Raw genomic sequence first — 15,141 nt, 5'->3', positions numbered from 1 at the left:
TGTTGTTTTCGAGCCCGATGTTTGATATCCAATTATAACGAATATGTATTTTTAGGGCCCCATATCTCAAAAACTATAGATGACAAGATGAACATATTTTTACGGTCATTTAAAAGTAAAAAAATCATTTAAAAATACACAATCACTCATATGTTTCTTTATCAAAATGATTGAAAATTACGTTTAATTCTGCTGGTTTTTTTTTTTTTTATTTACGAACAATTTTTTTTAAAAAAGGTACGCGGGTAAAATTCATTATTCTTCAAAACATATTCTTAAATCAATTCATAAGATGACTAATGATATAATAAATAATTAGATAAATAAATCAATGAACTTTTATTTATAAAAGGAGAAACCGAAAATCAAAAATAAATATCCAACCTAAGCGCATATACGACTATTTTACTTGTTAGTTGTTAGAACAACAAGCTTATATTTTAAAAAAAAAGTCAGCTCATCACAATATTATATATATGTCTGTTGTTTGTTTGTTTTGTTGTTTTTTTTTTTTGGGGGGGGGGGGAGTTTAATTACCCTTGTTTAATTGTTCGAAGAAATAATATGGTACACAAGTAAATCTTTATTGCAAAAATATATATGAATCAAATAGTACAAAATTTTTAGGTAATTGAATCGTACATGTATATCTTGATATATATGGCATCGTTTTCAAAATTGTATATTTATAAATCACGTTGCAGACTTAAAAATAGAAAAATTAGCAAATAGTGAGTGACAATATAAACATAAATTTAGTTCAGGCTCCATTTCACATTTTCCAAAGTAACCAGCAAAGATGCCGACATTGTTCTGGTTGTAAAGACATTTCATTGTTTTCTAATATTTATATCATAATATCTCGCGTTTCGTAGAGATATGCTTAAAAATATGAATATGCGTAACTTTTAAACGAAATGGTAAACACTAACTTTACACATGCTTTTAATACATAATTAAAATACCCCTTACCCATGATTTAGAACCCCATCAATCAAAGTAAAACTAAAACATTTCAGTTTCTCATCATATCATTGCATCCTGTCTCCCGTTTGATATTTAGAAGAAGAAATATATTATTGTTTTTAAGATCGTCAATTCTATCGGTATTATTTTAAAATTGATAGCCTTTTGGACGAAGGGAGTAATAAATTTTCCTTCCTCTCGAAATTAAGCCAAAATTGGTCAGTGAGTTCTCTGGGAGAAACTTATACATTGATGGTAATAAATTGGAAAATTAATGTTCCAAACTGGCTTATTTTCACTCAAATGTGTTCTCACGTGTTCATAACGTCGAAGTCAAAACTGTAGATAAGAATCGATTAGATGAAAAAGATTCGAGGTATTCCGAAATCCGTGTAAAAGTAAAAAAATCATTTAAAAATACACAATCACTCATATGTTTCTTTATCAAAATGATTGAAAATTACGTTTAATTCTGCTGGTTTTTTTTTTTTATTTACGAACAATTTTTTTTAAAAAAGGTACGCGGGTAAAATTCATTATTCTTCAAAACATATTCTTAAATCAATTCATAAGATGACTAATGATATAATAAATAATTAGATAAATAAATCAATGAACTTTTATTTATAAAAGGAGAAACCGAAAATCAAAAATAAATATCCAACCTAAGCGCATATACGACTATTTTACTTGTTAGTTGTTAGAACAACAAGCTTATATTTTAAAAAAAAAGTCAGCTCATCACAATATTATATATATGTCTGTTGTTTGTTTGTTTTGTTGTTTTTTTTTGGGGGGGGGGGGGGGGAGTTTAATTACCCTTGTTTAATTGTTCGAAGAAATAATATGGTACACAAGTAAATCTTTATTGCAAAAATATATATGAATCAAATAGTACAAAATTTTTAGGTAATTGAATCGTACATGTATATCTTGATATATATGGCATCGTTTTCAAAATTGTATATTTATAAATCACGTTGCAGACTTAAAAATAGAAAAATTAGCAAATAGTGAGTGACAATATAAACATAAATTTAGTTCAGGCTCCATTTCACATTTTCCAAAGTAACCAGCAAAGATGCCGACATTGTTCTGGTTGTAAAGACATTTCATTGTTTTCTAATATTTATATCATAATATCTCGCGTTTCGTAGAGATATGCTTAAAAATATGAATATGCGTAACTTTTAAACGAAATGGTAAACACTAACTTTACACATGCTTTTAATACATAATTAAAATACCCCTTACCCATGATTTAGAACCCCATCAATCAAAGTAAAACTAAAACATTTCAGTTTCTCATCATATCATTGCATCCTGTCTCCCGTTTGATATTTAGAAGAAGAAATATATTATTGTTTTTAAGATCGTCAATTCTATCGGTATTATTTTAAAATTGATAGCCTTTTGGACGAAGGGAGTAATAAATTTTCCTTCCTCTCGAAATTAAGCCAAAATTGGTCAGTGAGTTCTCTGGGAGAAACTTATACATTGATGGTAATAAATTGGAAAATTAATGTTCCAAACTGGCTTATTTTCACTCAAATGTGTTCTCACGTGTTCATAACGTCGAAGTCAAAACTGTAGATAAGAATCGATTAGATGAAAAAGATTCGAGGTATTCCGAAATCCGTGTAAAAGTAAAAAAATCATTTAAAAATACACAATCACTCATATGTTTCTTTATCAAAATGATTGAAAATTACGTTTAATTCTGCTGGTTTTTTTTTTTTATTTACGAACAATTTTTTTTAAAAAAGGTACGCGGGTAAAATTCATTATTCTTCAAAACATATTCTTAAATCAATTCATAAGATGACTAATGATATAATAAATAATTAGATAAATAAATCAATGAACTTTTATTTATAAAAGGAGAAACCGAAAATCAAAAATAAATATCCAACCTAAGCGCATATACGACTATTTTACTTGTTAGTTGTTAGAACAACAAGCTTATATTTTAAAAAAAAAGTCAGCTCATCACAATATTATATATATGTCTGTTGTTTGTTTGTTTTGTTGTTTTTTTTTTGGGGGGGGGGGGGGAGTTTAATTACCCTTGTTTAATTGTTCGAAGAAATAATATGGTACACAAGTAAATCTTTATTGCAAAAATATATATGAATCAAATAGTACAAAATTTTTAGGTAATTGAATCGTACATGTATATCTTGATATATATGGCATCGTTTTCAAAATTGTATATTTATAAATCACGTTGCAGACTTAAAAATAGAAAAATTAGCAAATAGTGAGTGACAATATAAACATAAATTTAGTTCAGGCTCCATTTCACATTTTCCAAAGTAACCAGCAAAGATGCCGACATTGTTCTGGTTGTAAAGACATTTCATTGTTTTCTAATATTTATATCATAATATCTCGCGTTTCGTAGAGATATGCTTAAAAATATGAATATGCGTAACTTTTAAACAAAATGGTAAACACTAACTTTACACATGCTTTTAATACATAATTAAAATACCCCTTACCCATGATTTAGAACCCCATCAATCAAAGTAAAACTAAAACATTTCAGTTTCTCATCATATCATTGCATCCTGTCTCCCGTTTGATATTTAGAAGAAGAAATATATTATTGTTTTTAAGATCGTCAATTCTATCGGTATTATTTTAAAATTGATAGCCTTTTGGACGAAGGGAGTAATAAATTTTCCTTCCTCTCGAAATTAAGCCAAGATTGGTCAGTGAGTTCTCTGGGAGAAGCTTATACATTGATGGTAATAAATTGGAAAATTAATGTTCCAAACTGGCTTATTTTCACTCAAATGTGTTCTCACGTGTTCATAACGTCGAAGTCAAAACTGTAGATAAGAATCGATTAGATGAAAAAGATTCGAGGTATTCCGAAATCCGTGTAAAAGGTGTTCCAAAAAGGTGTCAGAACAGGTGAAATAAACGATTATGACACATGAATGTTATGAAGACGCATGCCTTAGTTCATATTTGGGGTTGAAAAACCATGTATTTTATTCTATGTAATAATATATGCCATAATTATCCCTTTTTGTGAGAAATTAATATCATATCAGTTATTGCAAATTATTGTCACGAATGGTCCGCAATAAACATGGCCGGAAAGTAAACATGGGGGAAAATCCACTATATTAGGGGTTTTCCATGGGGGTAATCTGGCTATAAATAGGGGGAAAGATCACTATATAGTCAGCTTTCCGTGGGGGAAAAACTGCTATATAGCCATTTTTCCGGGGGGAAGAACTGCTATATAGCCATTTTTCCGGGGGGAAAGATGGCTAGGGGGAAAAGGCACTATATAACACCGGGAGCTACAGACCTGCAGCTATGAAGGATGTTGCTCTATTTAAAGAGTTGAATATTGTAAATGAAATTCAACATTAGGGCAACAGAGTACATGTATCCTCCCATATATAAACAATATTATTATAGTTAGCTCTGTCTTTTCAAATTGCCTGACACAGGTAAGAGCACCTGCAGATTTTAGTTGCTGTATGATAATGTTGATGGACAGGCTACTAGTATGTCTAATATTTTTTTCCTGTGCCAGCCCATACACTTGGAAAACGTTATAAGCAAGAACTAAGATTTTGGGAGATAGTTTACACATCAAACATGAGTTAATTCATGATTTTTGAAGTTCTTCTTTTGTAATGTCCGATTACATAATTTTTGGCGAATTTTACTGCTTTTTGTTTGGGCGGATGCTGTATCAAAACATTTCATAATTTTAAAAAGGAGATTTACACCATTTTGGTTGTTTTTAAGGGGGTGAGTTTACAGAAATTGTAACGTAAAATGGTCACTTGCAAGCATCTACATGCATATCGTAGATCTTATATATGAAATCCAATGTTTGGTTTTAAACATTTAATATTCACACAAGAACTTCTTTCGGAAAGGACACAGACACATGGAAGTTGTAAACCATCAGGATTTTTAGTTCTTCTTTTCGGTCAATTTAGGGGAGCTTATTTGCTTTTAGCAGATATCAATTGTTTATAAAATGATTTAACAATTATGATACACTGTAGAACAACTGGTTAATTCTCTAAATTAGGGTGGTGGGTGGGTTGGAACATATAAATTAACGTCAGAAAGTTAGAATATTGTTAACGAACTGTCAAAATGCAATTCAACATAAGGGCAAAACTCATCACTAGTTAGCTTTAGAATTTTAAATCAGCTGATTCCTCACAGCTGTTTGAAAGTTATATCATATTCGTACCGAAATGTTTTGATTGCATATAATAGATTACTTTGGAAAAGGATGCTTTATAAAATGTTTGATGAATAAAATCCCATCTGGCGTCAATTTAAATACTATTTTAACGACAAACATTTATCTTGTGTAACTATCAGCGTTCAGTCGAAATGCGGTTGCAAAGTAGTTTCTTGGAGCTATATTTGCCGTATTCAATGTATGTGTTTATATGTTAATTTTTTTTCATAAGCTACATAATTTTAATAAAACTCTCTCCTAATCATACAGCTTTTTTCGAACGCAATTAAAATCATTGAAGATTGTCAATCGGCATTGTTTTAGTGGGCCAACGCGTTTGGAAACGAGAGAGAGAGAGAGAGAGAGAGAGAGAGAGAGAGAGAGAGAGGCCTCCGAAAGGGGTAATATTAACGTTCTTTCTGACCCCCCCCCCCCCCCCCCCAGATACTGTGTGAAAAGGGTGGTCTCTATGTTTTTTTTATATTGTTAACATTTATTAATTCGAAAGGAAAGTTTTGAATGAACAACCTATTTTGTCAACGTCATTAAATTATTTTCATAAAACTAAATTTTGTAAACAAAATTCTGACGATCACTTTCCCCGCGCACATGCGTAAATCTACACAATTGTAAATTGTTTATAAATATGCATAACAAATTATCTATTTCACCTTTATAATACCTTAGTACTCATTTAAACAAACGAATAATAATCTGCTGCATTTGTATCAAGGTTTTCTTTTACACAGCTCATCATACTATGATTGGCTTGGTTTCCAACATGGTATTTTTAACGTTACTGTGACATATATAATTTTTACATCCTCGCCATCATAAGAAATTTGAAAAAGACTATCTTTCAATAATCTGATGTTTCAGAATTGAATAAAAACCTGAATACCATCTTTATTTCTACAATAATGACGTCATATGTGTGAAATAAACAAACCCAAAATCAATTATGCTTAAAATAAATAAAAGCAAACAAAATGGTCAGCCAGTGTGTATTTTTATCTTCGTAAAAAAATGTAAACAAAATATGTAACATTCATTTGACACATTAGTCAAATATTGTTTAGTATCTAAATCTACGTTAACACCAAACAAACTGATGTTGCGTTTTTTTCTATCTACTCTCTTTTCAATAATACTATGGAAGATTAATCAATGAATGTTTCGATACAACTGTATTTATACATGGTGCGGTTACTTAAACTGTGAAATAGATAAAAAAAATATGTGTCTAACCCAAGCTCACAGTAACGAAAAACGAAAGTATTAACAGAGTATTAATTGATGCTACAATATATCCAAACACTTTGTCCAATCTGAGGGACAGTTTCTGCCACGGGTCTGTTTCGTCGACTGCACAAGAGAGTCGTTCTCTGGTGTTTGCAGGTCGACTTGCTGATATCTCGTTGTCATTTTTATCATTGTCCACGAGATGCCTGAACATCCATTTGTAAAACCCGTTCATTTTCATGTCCTTTGGCTTGTAGTATATATTGGTGACAAAAACTTCTAGCATAATGGTTAAACCACTCATCAACAGGTGCATGGTCATGAATATACCGAACTTGAACACGTGTTCAGACGATTTGGGGATGTTTGAACTGATCATAGTCATGAATACGGCAAAGGTAAGGAATATCGCCATCGTCATTCCTAATTTCTCCCCGGACTCAACAGGGACAACGAAACACACCATATTTAATACCGACAGTAACAAAATAGGAAGGACAGTGCTGTAGAGATAAAACAAGGGCCTTCTATCAATAACCATGGAAAACTGGAGATCTGTGTAATTCAATTCATCCTCTACCGGAATTTCTGTTACATGTGAGGATACGATGTCCCATTCTTCATTAGGGGAATAATTATCTAAATCTAATATATCGTACTTTTGTACAAGTCTAATATTCTCGTCCACTGAATACCAGGTTCCAATTTTAATCGCACAATTTTGTGTATCAAAAGGATATTGGCTTATATCCACATCACATCCGGTTTTCACTTCCTTGTTCCACCATATTGTAACCTTCCCAGTGTGTTCCAATAACGCCTTTCCGTCTTCCGACCTGACAAGACATTTGTTATTGGTCACTTCGTTGGTAACACAGATATCTGGATTCCAGATCTTTTCAGAGGGAACTATAATGGACTGGATGTTGTTGTACTCGCTCCCGTTCCAGGTCAAGTGTACGTCTGTCCACTCCAGGTCGATCCAGACGGTGGCAGTAAGGGTCTGAGACCTCTCCTCCAATGAATGCAGGGCTATTAGATTGACAGATACATTCATAAATAAAGTGTGTTGATATTCTAGTGTTGGTCGTACATCGGGGTTGTAACCGTTGAATAAATTGTCGAAAAGCAGATACTCTGGATGATCATGAGTTTTGCAAAGAGCGATAGTCAAAAGACGTGAACATAGACAAAGATACACAAACGTTCGCCCCATAATCTTCAGCTTCTCTCTGCAGAAAAAGGTTATCACTTTTAGTTCTACTCTCTCCGTGTTCCCTCTTATACAAGCAGACAACAAATGGAATGCAGTTTAAACTTATGCAACGTATATTTCATCCTTTTTGGATATGCACACGTAGCTTTTTCTTGGAAGTACCTCATGCAAATGAAGATAAGATATTTTTCTCAAAATTTTGTTATTAAAAAAGTGGAGCTTTGAATATCGAGGCGTAACGAATTCCGATTCAGATATCAGTTAAACAATATAATATTCAAACACAATGAATAGAATTCAATACAATATGCCGGTAAAAGAGAAAAAAAAAGATTCATACCTGGTCAAATACTACAATGTTAAATTTGTTTTTCTTTCTTCCATTCATGAATTCCTTATAATTGATAAAAAACCGTATCTATCTGAAATGCTGACTCTTTGACACTGGGATACACTCGGGCTGACAACTGACAATGATTTTTACTGTAACGCTAAAACACGGAATCTCCTGGCACCGCTCAATACAGTTCAGTTCAGATAAAACTGATATATCTCAATAAGAGATTGAAAAGAGCGTAACGACGAAGCAGAGGAACTAAATGGACGTGCTCGTTCTATTGTGCGTAATAATGCACTTTGCTTCTGTTTTGACTGTCCAAGTGGGTTCTCGTGAGGCTCTAATACACAGGGAATTGTTTAATGAATACAACGCATTTGTTAGACCAGTAAAAAATTCCTCCATGCCAATTACTGTTGAAATTAGTTTGACTTTAAGGACTGTTTACGATTTAGAAGAAAAGCGAAATACATTGCATTCTTCGACTGAAATTGAAATGACTTGGATGGATGATTTTCTATCGTGGAATGCCACAGAAATGGGGGGCATACAAGCAATTCTCGTCCCAACGAAAAGGATTTGGACACCAAACATTTGCGTAAAAAATGACATATCGAATACAAACTGTTTCGGTACACACTCAACAGTGCAAATAAATTCAAACGGAAAAGTGGTTTGGTGGTTTATTCGAGAACTCAAGACGGAATGTAACGTAGACATCAGCAGGTACCCGTTTGATCATCAACAGTGTGCGATCAAAATCGGATCTTTGTATTTTTCAGATCAAGAAGTTTTACTAAAAATCGTCGATACTAGAACCAATTCGACATCTCCAAAAGCATGTGGATTTGACAGCAACGATGAATGGGAACTGCTTGAAAATCTTAACGACGAAATTACAATATCGTATAATGGAATGGATTTTACCGTACTGAATTTCGCATTTGACTTGAAACGGAGAGTGTCGTTTCATGTAAACAACATAATTATACCACTCTTCATTCTAACTTGCCTAAATCTTTCTTGTTATTTCATTCCTTTTAATGCAGGGAAGTTGTCAACTTCGATGGAAGTATTTTTGGCCTTTGCTTTATTCTTGTACTCCATATTAGAATCTGTTCCAGCTTCCTCGAGACACGACTTCATTTTAGGGATATTTGTGACGTCACAATTAATATTCAGTGCGTTCACAGTAGTAGTGAATGCAATACTGTCTTATCTGTTTCAACTGAACTCGGAAATTCCGATGTCCTCGCCATTCCGCAGGTTGTATGGAATCTTAAACGGAGCGAGAATTCCAAAGCAACGGACCCATAATATACATGTCATGGAAAACGAAAAACTGAATTCTGATGAGCAAAACGGGGCCTCCATTCGTTCTCGTTCGTGCAGAGGAAGTGGACATTACCCCAACAGAGCTTCAGCTAGAACTATATCAATTCATTCAAAACACAGTCATTACTCTGAATGTCCTACATCCCAATCTGTTGATTGGATTATATTTGCGCATAGTATCGAGAGAATGGCGTTTGCATTTATGCTGGTTTTAAACGTCTTATGTTACCTAATTTCAGTTTGCTTTCTATTTGGTTGAACCAGCTGGAGGTTGAGGGTAAAGATACAGTAAATGAATTGTGCCTACTTGATGTGAATTTCTTATGACACGCTTAAAACAAAAGCTTGGTAAAAAATGTATTGAAGCATACTGTGTTTGTAAACAATAAAACTGTTACAATTTGTGGAGGATTTGTTCATACCTGACATGAAATTATCCAGATCGTCTACAGTCTCTCAAAATTCGTTCACCAATATATTCTGATATTGAACTTAGGTATCCGAATTAATATTCACATGATTTTTAAACTAAAAACCAAACTTCCATACAATTCACTAGTCATATAAAAGAGGAAAAGTTCTAAACTAATATAACGTCTTAATGGATTTAGCACCACATTAACTTAACCTAAACTCATTTATTAGTACTCAGTTGTTTCGACTTTTACCACGAATATCCTTTCACATTTGTTTTCGCAAAGTTTTGTTTGCAGTAAATAATCTTGAACAATCAAAAATACCACAAGAAGAGGGTTTAACCCATGTAAACCAGTTCAAATTCGACTTTTAATCAACTCTCCTATGCAGTTACTCTGGTTAACCGAAAGTGAAACAGTGTTTGGACCTAAGCACAAATCATCACCGCTGACAGACGTAGATTTTGAAAATAATAGATAAATTCGGTGTACTGTATGCTGTACCATTATTTTTCAAAAGAAACGTATTTATAAATACCTTGGAAATAGTCAGATTTTATATAGTACAAACAATATAATTGTTTTTTGTAGTTGTATGTATTCCTATGCCAGAGTTCAATTAATATAGTCTCGTTCAACCAGACGCTCGACTAGCGCTGTCTCCGTAAATCTCCGACAAGCAGAGAGTCCCTCTTGGCAGTCGGAGCTTAACGGAGACAGCCGAGCGTCTGGTTGAACGAGACTAGAGTTCAATATTGCTTGGATCCAGACGTGAACAATTTTTAGACACATTTCGATTACTGATACACATTTTGATGGAATTAATTCTATCTTTAAATATTACACAACATGATTCATATCAGGTTTTCTCGAAATTCTTGTCGGAAAAGTTCGAGAATTCATATTATAAGAATGTGCGTAATTCAAATACAGATTAGAAACTACTTGCCAGGCAAAATAACAAATCGTTGATTTTAAAATTGATAATAATCAATAAAATCAACTCCCGACAGTACTTCAGTACTTTGATTAATGTAGAATAACTTTCCTTATTTATAAAGCCCATAATACTTTAATTCTTTTTTGTATGCAATTTGAGCATGATGATTGGCTGACATGATCTTCGTCTATTAGAATTGATTTCGGGTAATATTAAATTGTATAACATACAGATTGACTGATGAAATAACATTCAGAAATAAAACACTGGCAAAGTGCTCCCTTTCATTACACAAACCATTAATATTACTCGCATGAAGTGTGCCACATTCAGCATAGGAGTAATATATTGCATCTGTAGGCTTGCTGACCGAGGAAAATGGCAATTTCTTATGATTATTTGTTTCAAAGCGTTTCGACTCCCAGACCTGATAGTAAAACACTAAAACACACTTAATTAAATGATGTGATGTCAAGAAAGTGAATGATCAAAAATAATAGAAAAATAAATTTATTTAAAAAGGAATTACATAATCTCATGGACCATGTATCAGGCCGCTGAAAAAAAGTATTGATAATGCTTTGATATTTCAAGACTAATTCTAATTAGTTCAACTCTTTATATTTTAAAATCATTTAGAATATATCAGAGAAAAACCAATGAAAATTCGCTGTTAATGTTCAGAAAGTCAATATAAAGCTTAAGGCATCCGTCGACTTGTCAGGTGATAAACATTGAAATTTACTGGATATTGGAATTGACACCGTGGAAACAAAACCTTCATGAACGAGTCATCCTACAGTTAATAATCGTATATGCAAGGCATACTCTAAAACCTTGCCCTGCCTGACCCCATATCTTGACTCGTGATGGTCATAAATCATCACCTCCTGGTTAGAGTAGAGTTTCATGCATGTGTTGTTTGTATATTTAGGAAACATTTTTTCTCCGAATTGTCATGATCAGAATTTGAACGAAGCATCACATTAAGTGACCTTTGATTTTGGTTAGAATAAGCAAATATTGACCTCTTCCATTATTTTTCCTCAAAAAAGTCGTTGATAAAAGAAGAGTCGCATTGATATTGTCTGATCCTGAGAGCAGTTTGGTCTAAGTACACTGCAAAACACGCCAATGTTATACAATGGCTGGGCAAAATCACATTCTTAAGTTCTTAAGAATTTAAAACAGACTGAATAAAAATTTATTAGAATGGATTACTCGACATACCTGTAGTCATAAATATATATTGTTAGTACTATATTTTCAATTGTAACTATCATTTTTAATAGACTATCACTATAAGACACTTAAACCACCTAGTGGAATGCTTAATGTGCACTGGAAATAAATCAATAAAAAATCAATTGAATCATCAAACATGTAAAGAAAATATAAAAGTAAATTCGAGGCCAAAAATATCTGTAGAGCCTAAATTTAAGGCCAGGCCAATTTTTGAGGTCAGGCCAAAATTTGGAGCAAAGCCAATTTTGAGGCCAAAAAGTGAGGCAAGGCCAACTTTGAGGCCAGGTCAGGTTTTAGAGTATGCCTATATGCGATGCCCAAAGATATAACAATGACTAAAACAAAAGTCAATCTGCGTCGTTTGCTCTCATTTATCATCAAACAAACATGTTTTGTTTATATAAACTGAATCATCTTGGTTTTTACATTATTTGTTGTCTGCTGCCTGTGTCACCAAAGTGTTATCAGTCACAGAGATAAAACTCGCGCAACTTCATAGAACTCTCGGGGGAGAGGGTTGTAGGGGATTGACAAAAAACGTCATCTCTCGTGAAATCAGGACAAAAAATTTGATATCCCAGGATGATGAAAAAAAAAAGCTGAGCATCATCAATGATTAAATGCGTTCACAAGTCAATGTTAAAAATCTATTCCTTTTGGATTATTATTTTCTCTTAAGCAAGCGTTTATGGGACCCCGTGGCATTGCAACTCAGCCTTTTTTCAATCTCAATTGAATGCATCGAACCTTTCCCTTTATACAGTATATGCCCTGTTCAATGTACATGTGAAATTGGCAAGGAAAGGTTAAGTTTTGATATTTGTAATGCACCAACTATCAAAATCGTGAATGCTCATTCGGCATTTGAGATGTTTTAAAAAAGCAAACTCGGAATGCGAAATTGATTTCTAATTACGAACCTCGAATGTTAAATATGCCTTCTGGCTTTCGTACCAAACATATTTGATATCGCACTTTTTGAGCATTTGGATAAATGCTAACCGTTGGTCTCCAGTCTGTCAATCAAATTGTGTCTGGAGAATCGGTAGCATATAAGAATGTCATATTGTAAAATTTTTCTGTTGTAAAGGGATACTCGCGAGACCAGTGGTGAATTTGATTATGCTGGTCAGCATTGAACACGGCGTACCAATCCCCAATGTGGATTTCAACAACAAATTACATCAATTATTCATATTGAAAGACTAAACTAACTTAATTTATCAGGCATATGCTTTTCATAAAGTGTTTATTAAAGTTTTGCTTACCAATCAATTCTATTTTGAAGCAGTATCATTTGCCTGATTATACTTCCAATGAATCTGAAACATACCAGAGCCAAAAGAAAGTGGGGCGCTTTTTCTGAAATTAAGGATTGAACATCGCAGAAAATTTGCTTTAAAAAGTGAAACTATAGCATGATGTTTGTTAAAAGTTAACGACTTAGTAATTTTTTTAATGCTTCTGAAGCTGACATTAGTATAAGAGGGAGCAACACGAGAGGAAGGCTGTATTTATATACGCCTTTTCAAAATGAAAGTGACAAATTAATCTCGAATACTGTGGAATCATTAGAATTCATGGCGGCTTAATTTTTGTGGTATTCTTGGGTATAGCCCTTCACAACGAATTTACATCCTCATCAAAAATAAAATGGAAAGAGTTATCATTCTTCCTGAAATTTAAAAACCTACGCATCCACGAATCACATTCACGCGAATCTATACTACTATATTAAAATAATAGACTCGAATTTTTGGTCTTTAATACCGAGAAATCGAATGAATACTGTCTAACTTTTGTTTTATATATTTTAACATCATTGGTACTTGAAGATTACCAATTTGTTTTTATTTTTTCTCAGTTGAGCTTCGCTAATTAATAATCAACGAAAATTCCTTTAAAAAATCCCGGAAATCACCTGGATTATTTGGATTTTACAATCTTGCGCTTGCGCAATACATTCACGCTAACGGGATCTTTAGTTTATGTTTCCACAATATCACATCTGCATGAATAAACGCAGAAATGATAATATAAATACGGGTAAATTTTCATTGCTATATATTCTGTTCATATATATTAATGATTTCTTATGAGAGAAAGTATAAAATAACAAATATACATTTCAACTAAGTTCTTACTTTTGTCTTCGGGATGACAAAAAATATTTGATTACATGCAAAAAAGTTACATTATATTTGTTAGGAGAGTGAAGATAGAAAATGTTTTATCGTAAAAATGAATAATGTCCTACGGACCCAGTTTTACAAAGAAAATAAGTGTACGTTGGTGAAAAGGTGTTGAATTCTTCCATTCTGTGGATTAAAATTTTTAGTTGAAAGGTATTTGCAGTTTCCTAAAGGTTTGTTGTGATGAATTTGACTGTTATTTTCAAGGCAACATCATTAACTTTCTTCAAAATCGTTCCGGAGCGATTTTGCAATTTTCTGCTACATAACGGTTATATATGGAAGGCAGTCTAACTGTGGTGAGGGCCTTTCCCGAGACACAGTTAGATTATACAAACTAAGGAAAGTGTAGTGAAATTAATAGCATTATTGTAGGCTTATAGCTTTGTTATGTAAATGTCAGCAATAAGGTGTGTCGATCAACCTATTTTGAAATGTCCAATATGCAATGTCAACCCGTGCACGCACGGGTCAAAGTCTAAGAAAACAAACAAAACAAAAGGCCCAATGGACCACATCGCTCACCTGGGCAACAATGGCTTTATATGGGCGATCAAAGGATATTGTGCCATATGACCACTCGGTAGATTAACCAAAAATGAATATCCAAATTTTACACTTATTTTTGCATATACTTAATCTTTGACATATTTACCTTTTATGGAATACCACCGAAAATAAGGTAATATGCAATATAAATACCCGGTAACTAAATTTACAGTTTGTGTTCACGGTTAACTTCCAGTTCCTTTTATTTTAGCCGCCCCCAAATCCCTTTATAAAACGATTTAAACACATGAGAGCATAAAGGTACATTTTCTCCCTCCACTACCTACTAGTTATTGTGTTTTATTTGAAAAAAAAATCCTATATGTGAAAGAAGAAAAGTGTACCTCAATGCACCAGAATGAGTGCGCTCAATTCCTCAAATAAAAAACATTGAAAAATTTAATTGGCCTTCTCCATTATATACGATTGTCGTTTACCCGACATGAATTCATTTCGTATGACGTTTCATATCCTT

At 33.0% G+C, this 15,141-nt stretch overlaps 1 protein-coding gene across 2 annotated transcripts; it reads right to left on the bottom strand.

The window, feature by feature from the left end:
* Window positions 1-6,186: 6,186 nt before the first annotated feature.
* LOC128191185 (neuronal acetylcholine receptor subunit alpha-3-like) lies at window positions 6,187-8,119 on the bottom strand. Of its 2 annotated transcripts, none has more exons than XM_052863270.1 (2): window positions 7,993-8,119; window positions 6,187-7,668 (listed from the first exon to the last, which is right to left on the bottom strand). In XM_052863270.1, exon 2 carries the CDS (start codon window positions 7,650-7,652, stop codon window positions 6,438-6,440), a length of 1,215 nt encoding a protein of 404 aa, XP_052719230.1. In that variant the 5' UTR covers window positions 7,653-7,668; window positions 7,993-8,119; the 3' UTR covers window positions 6,187-6,437. The 2 variants fall into 2 exon arrangements, with proteins under 2 accessions (XP_052719230.1, XP_052719229.1); XM_052863269.1 differs by having other exon boundaries at window positions 6,187-7,814; window positions 7,993-8,113.
* Window positions 8,120-15,141: the final 7,022 nt, after the last annotated feature.

This window comes from Crassostrea angulata, chromosome 7 (genome assembly GCF_025612915.1).
Source record: "Crassostrea angulata isolate pt1a10 chromosome 7, ASM2561291v2, whole genome shotgun sequence".
NCBI lineage: Eukaryota > Metazoa > Mollusca > Bivalvia > Ostreida > Ostreidae > Magallana > Magallana angulata.
Note: the sequence above shows the minus strand (reverse complement) of the source record. Positions and strands in the feature narration are given on the sequence as shown.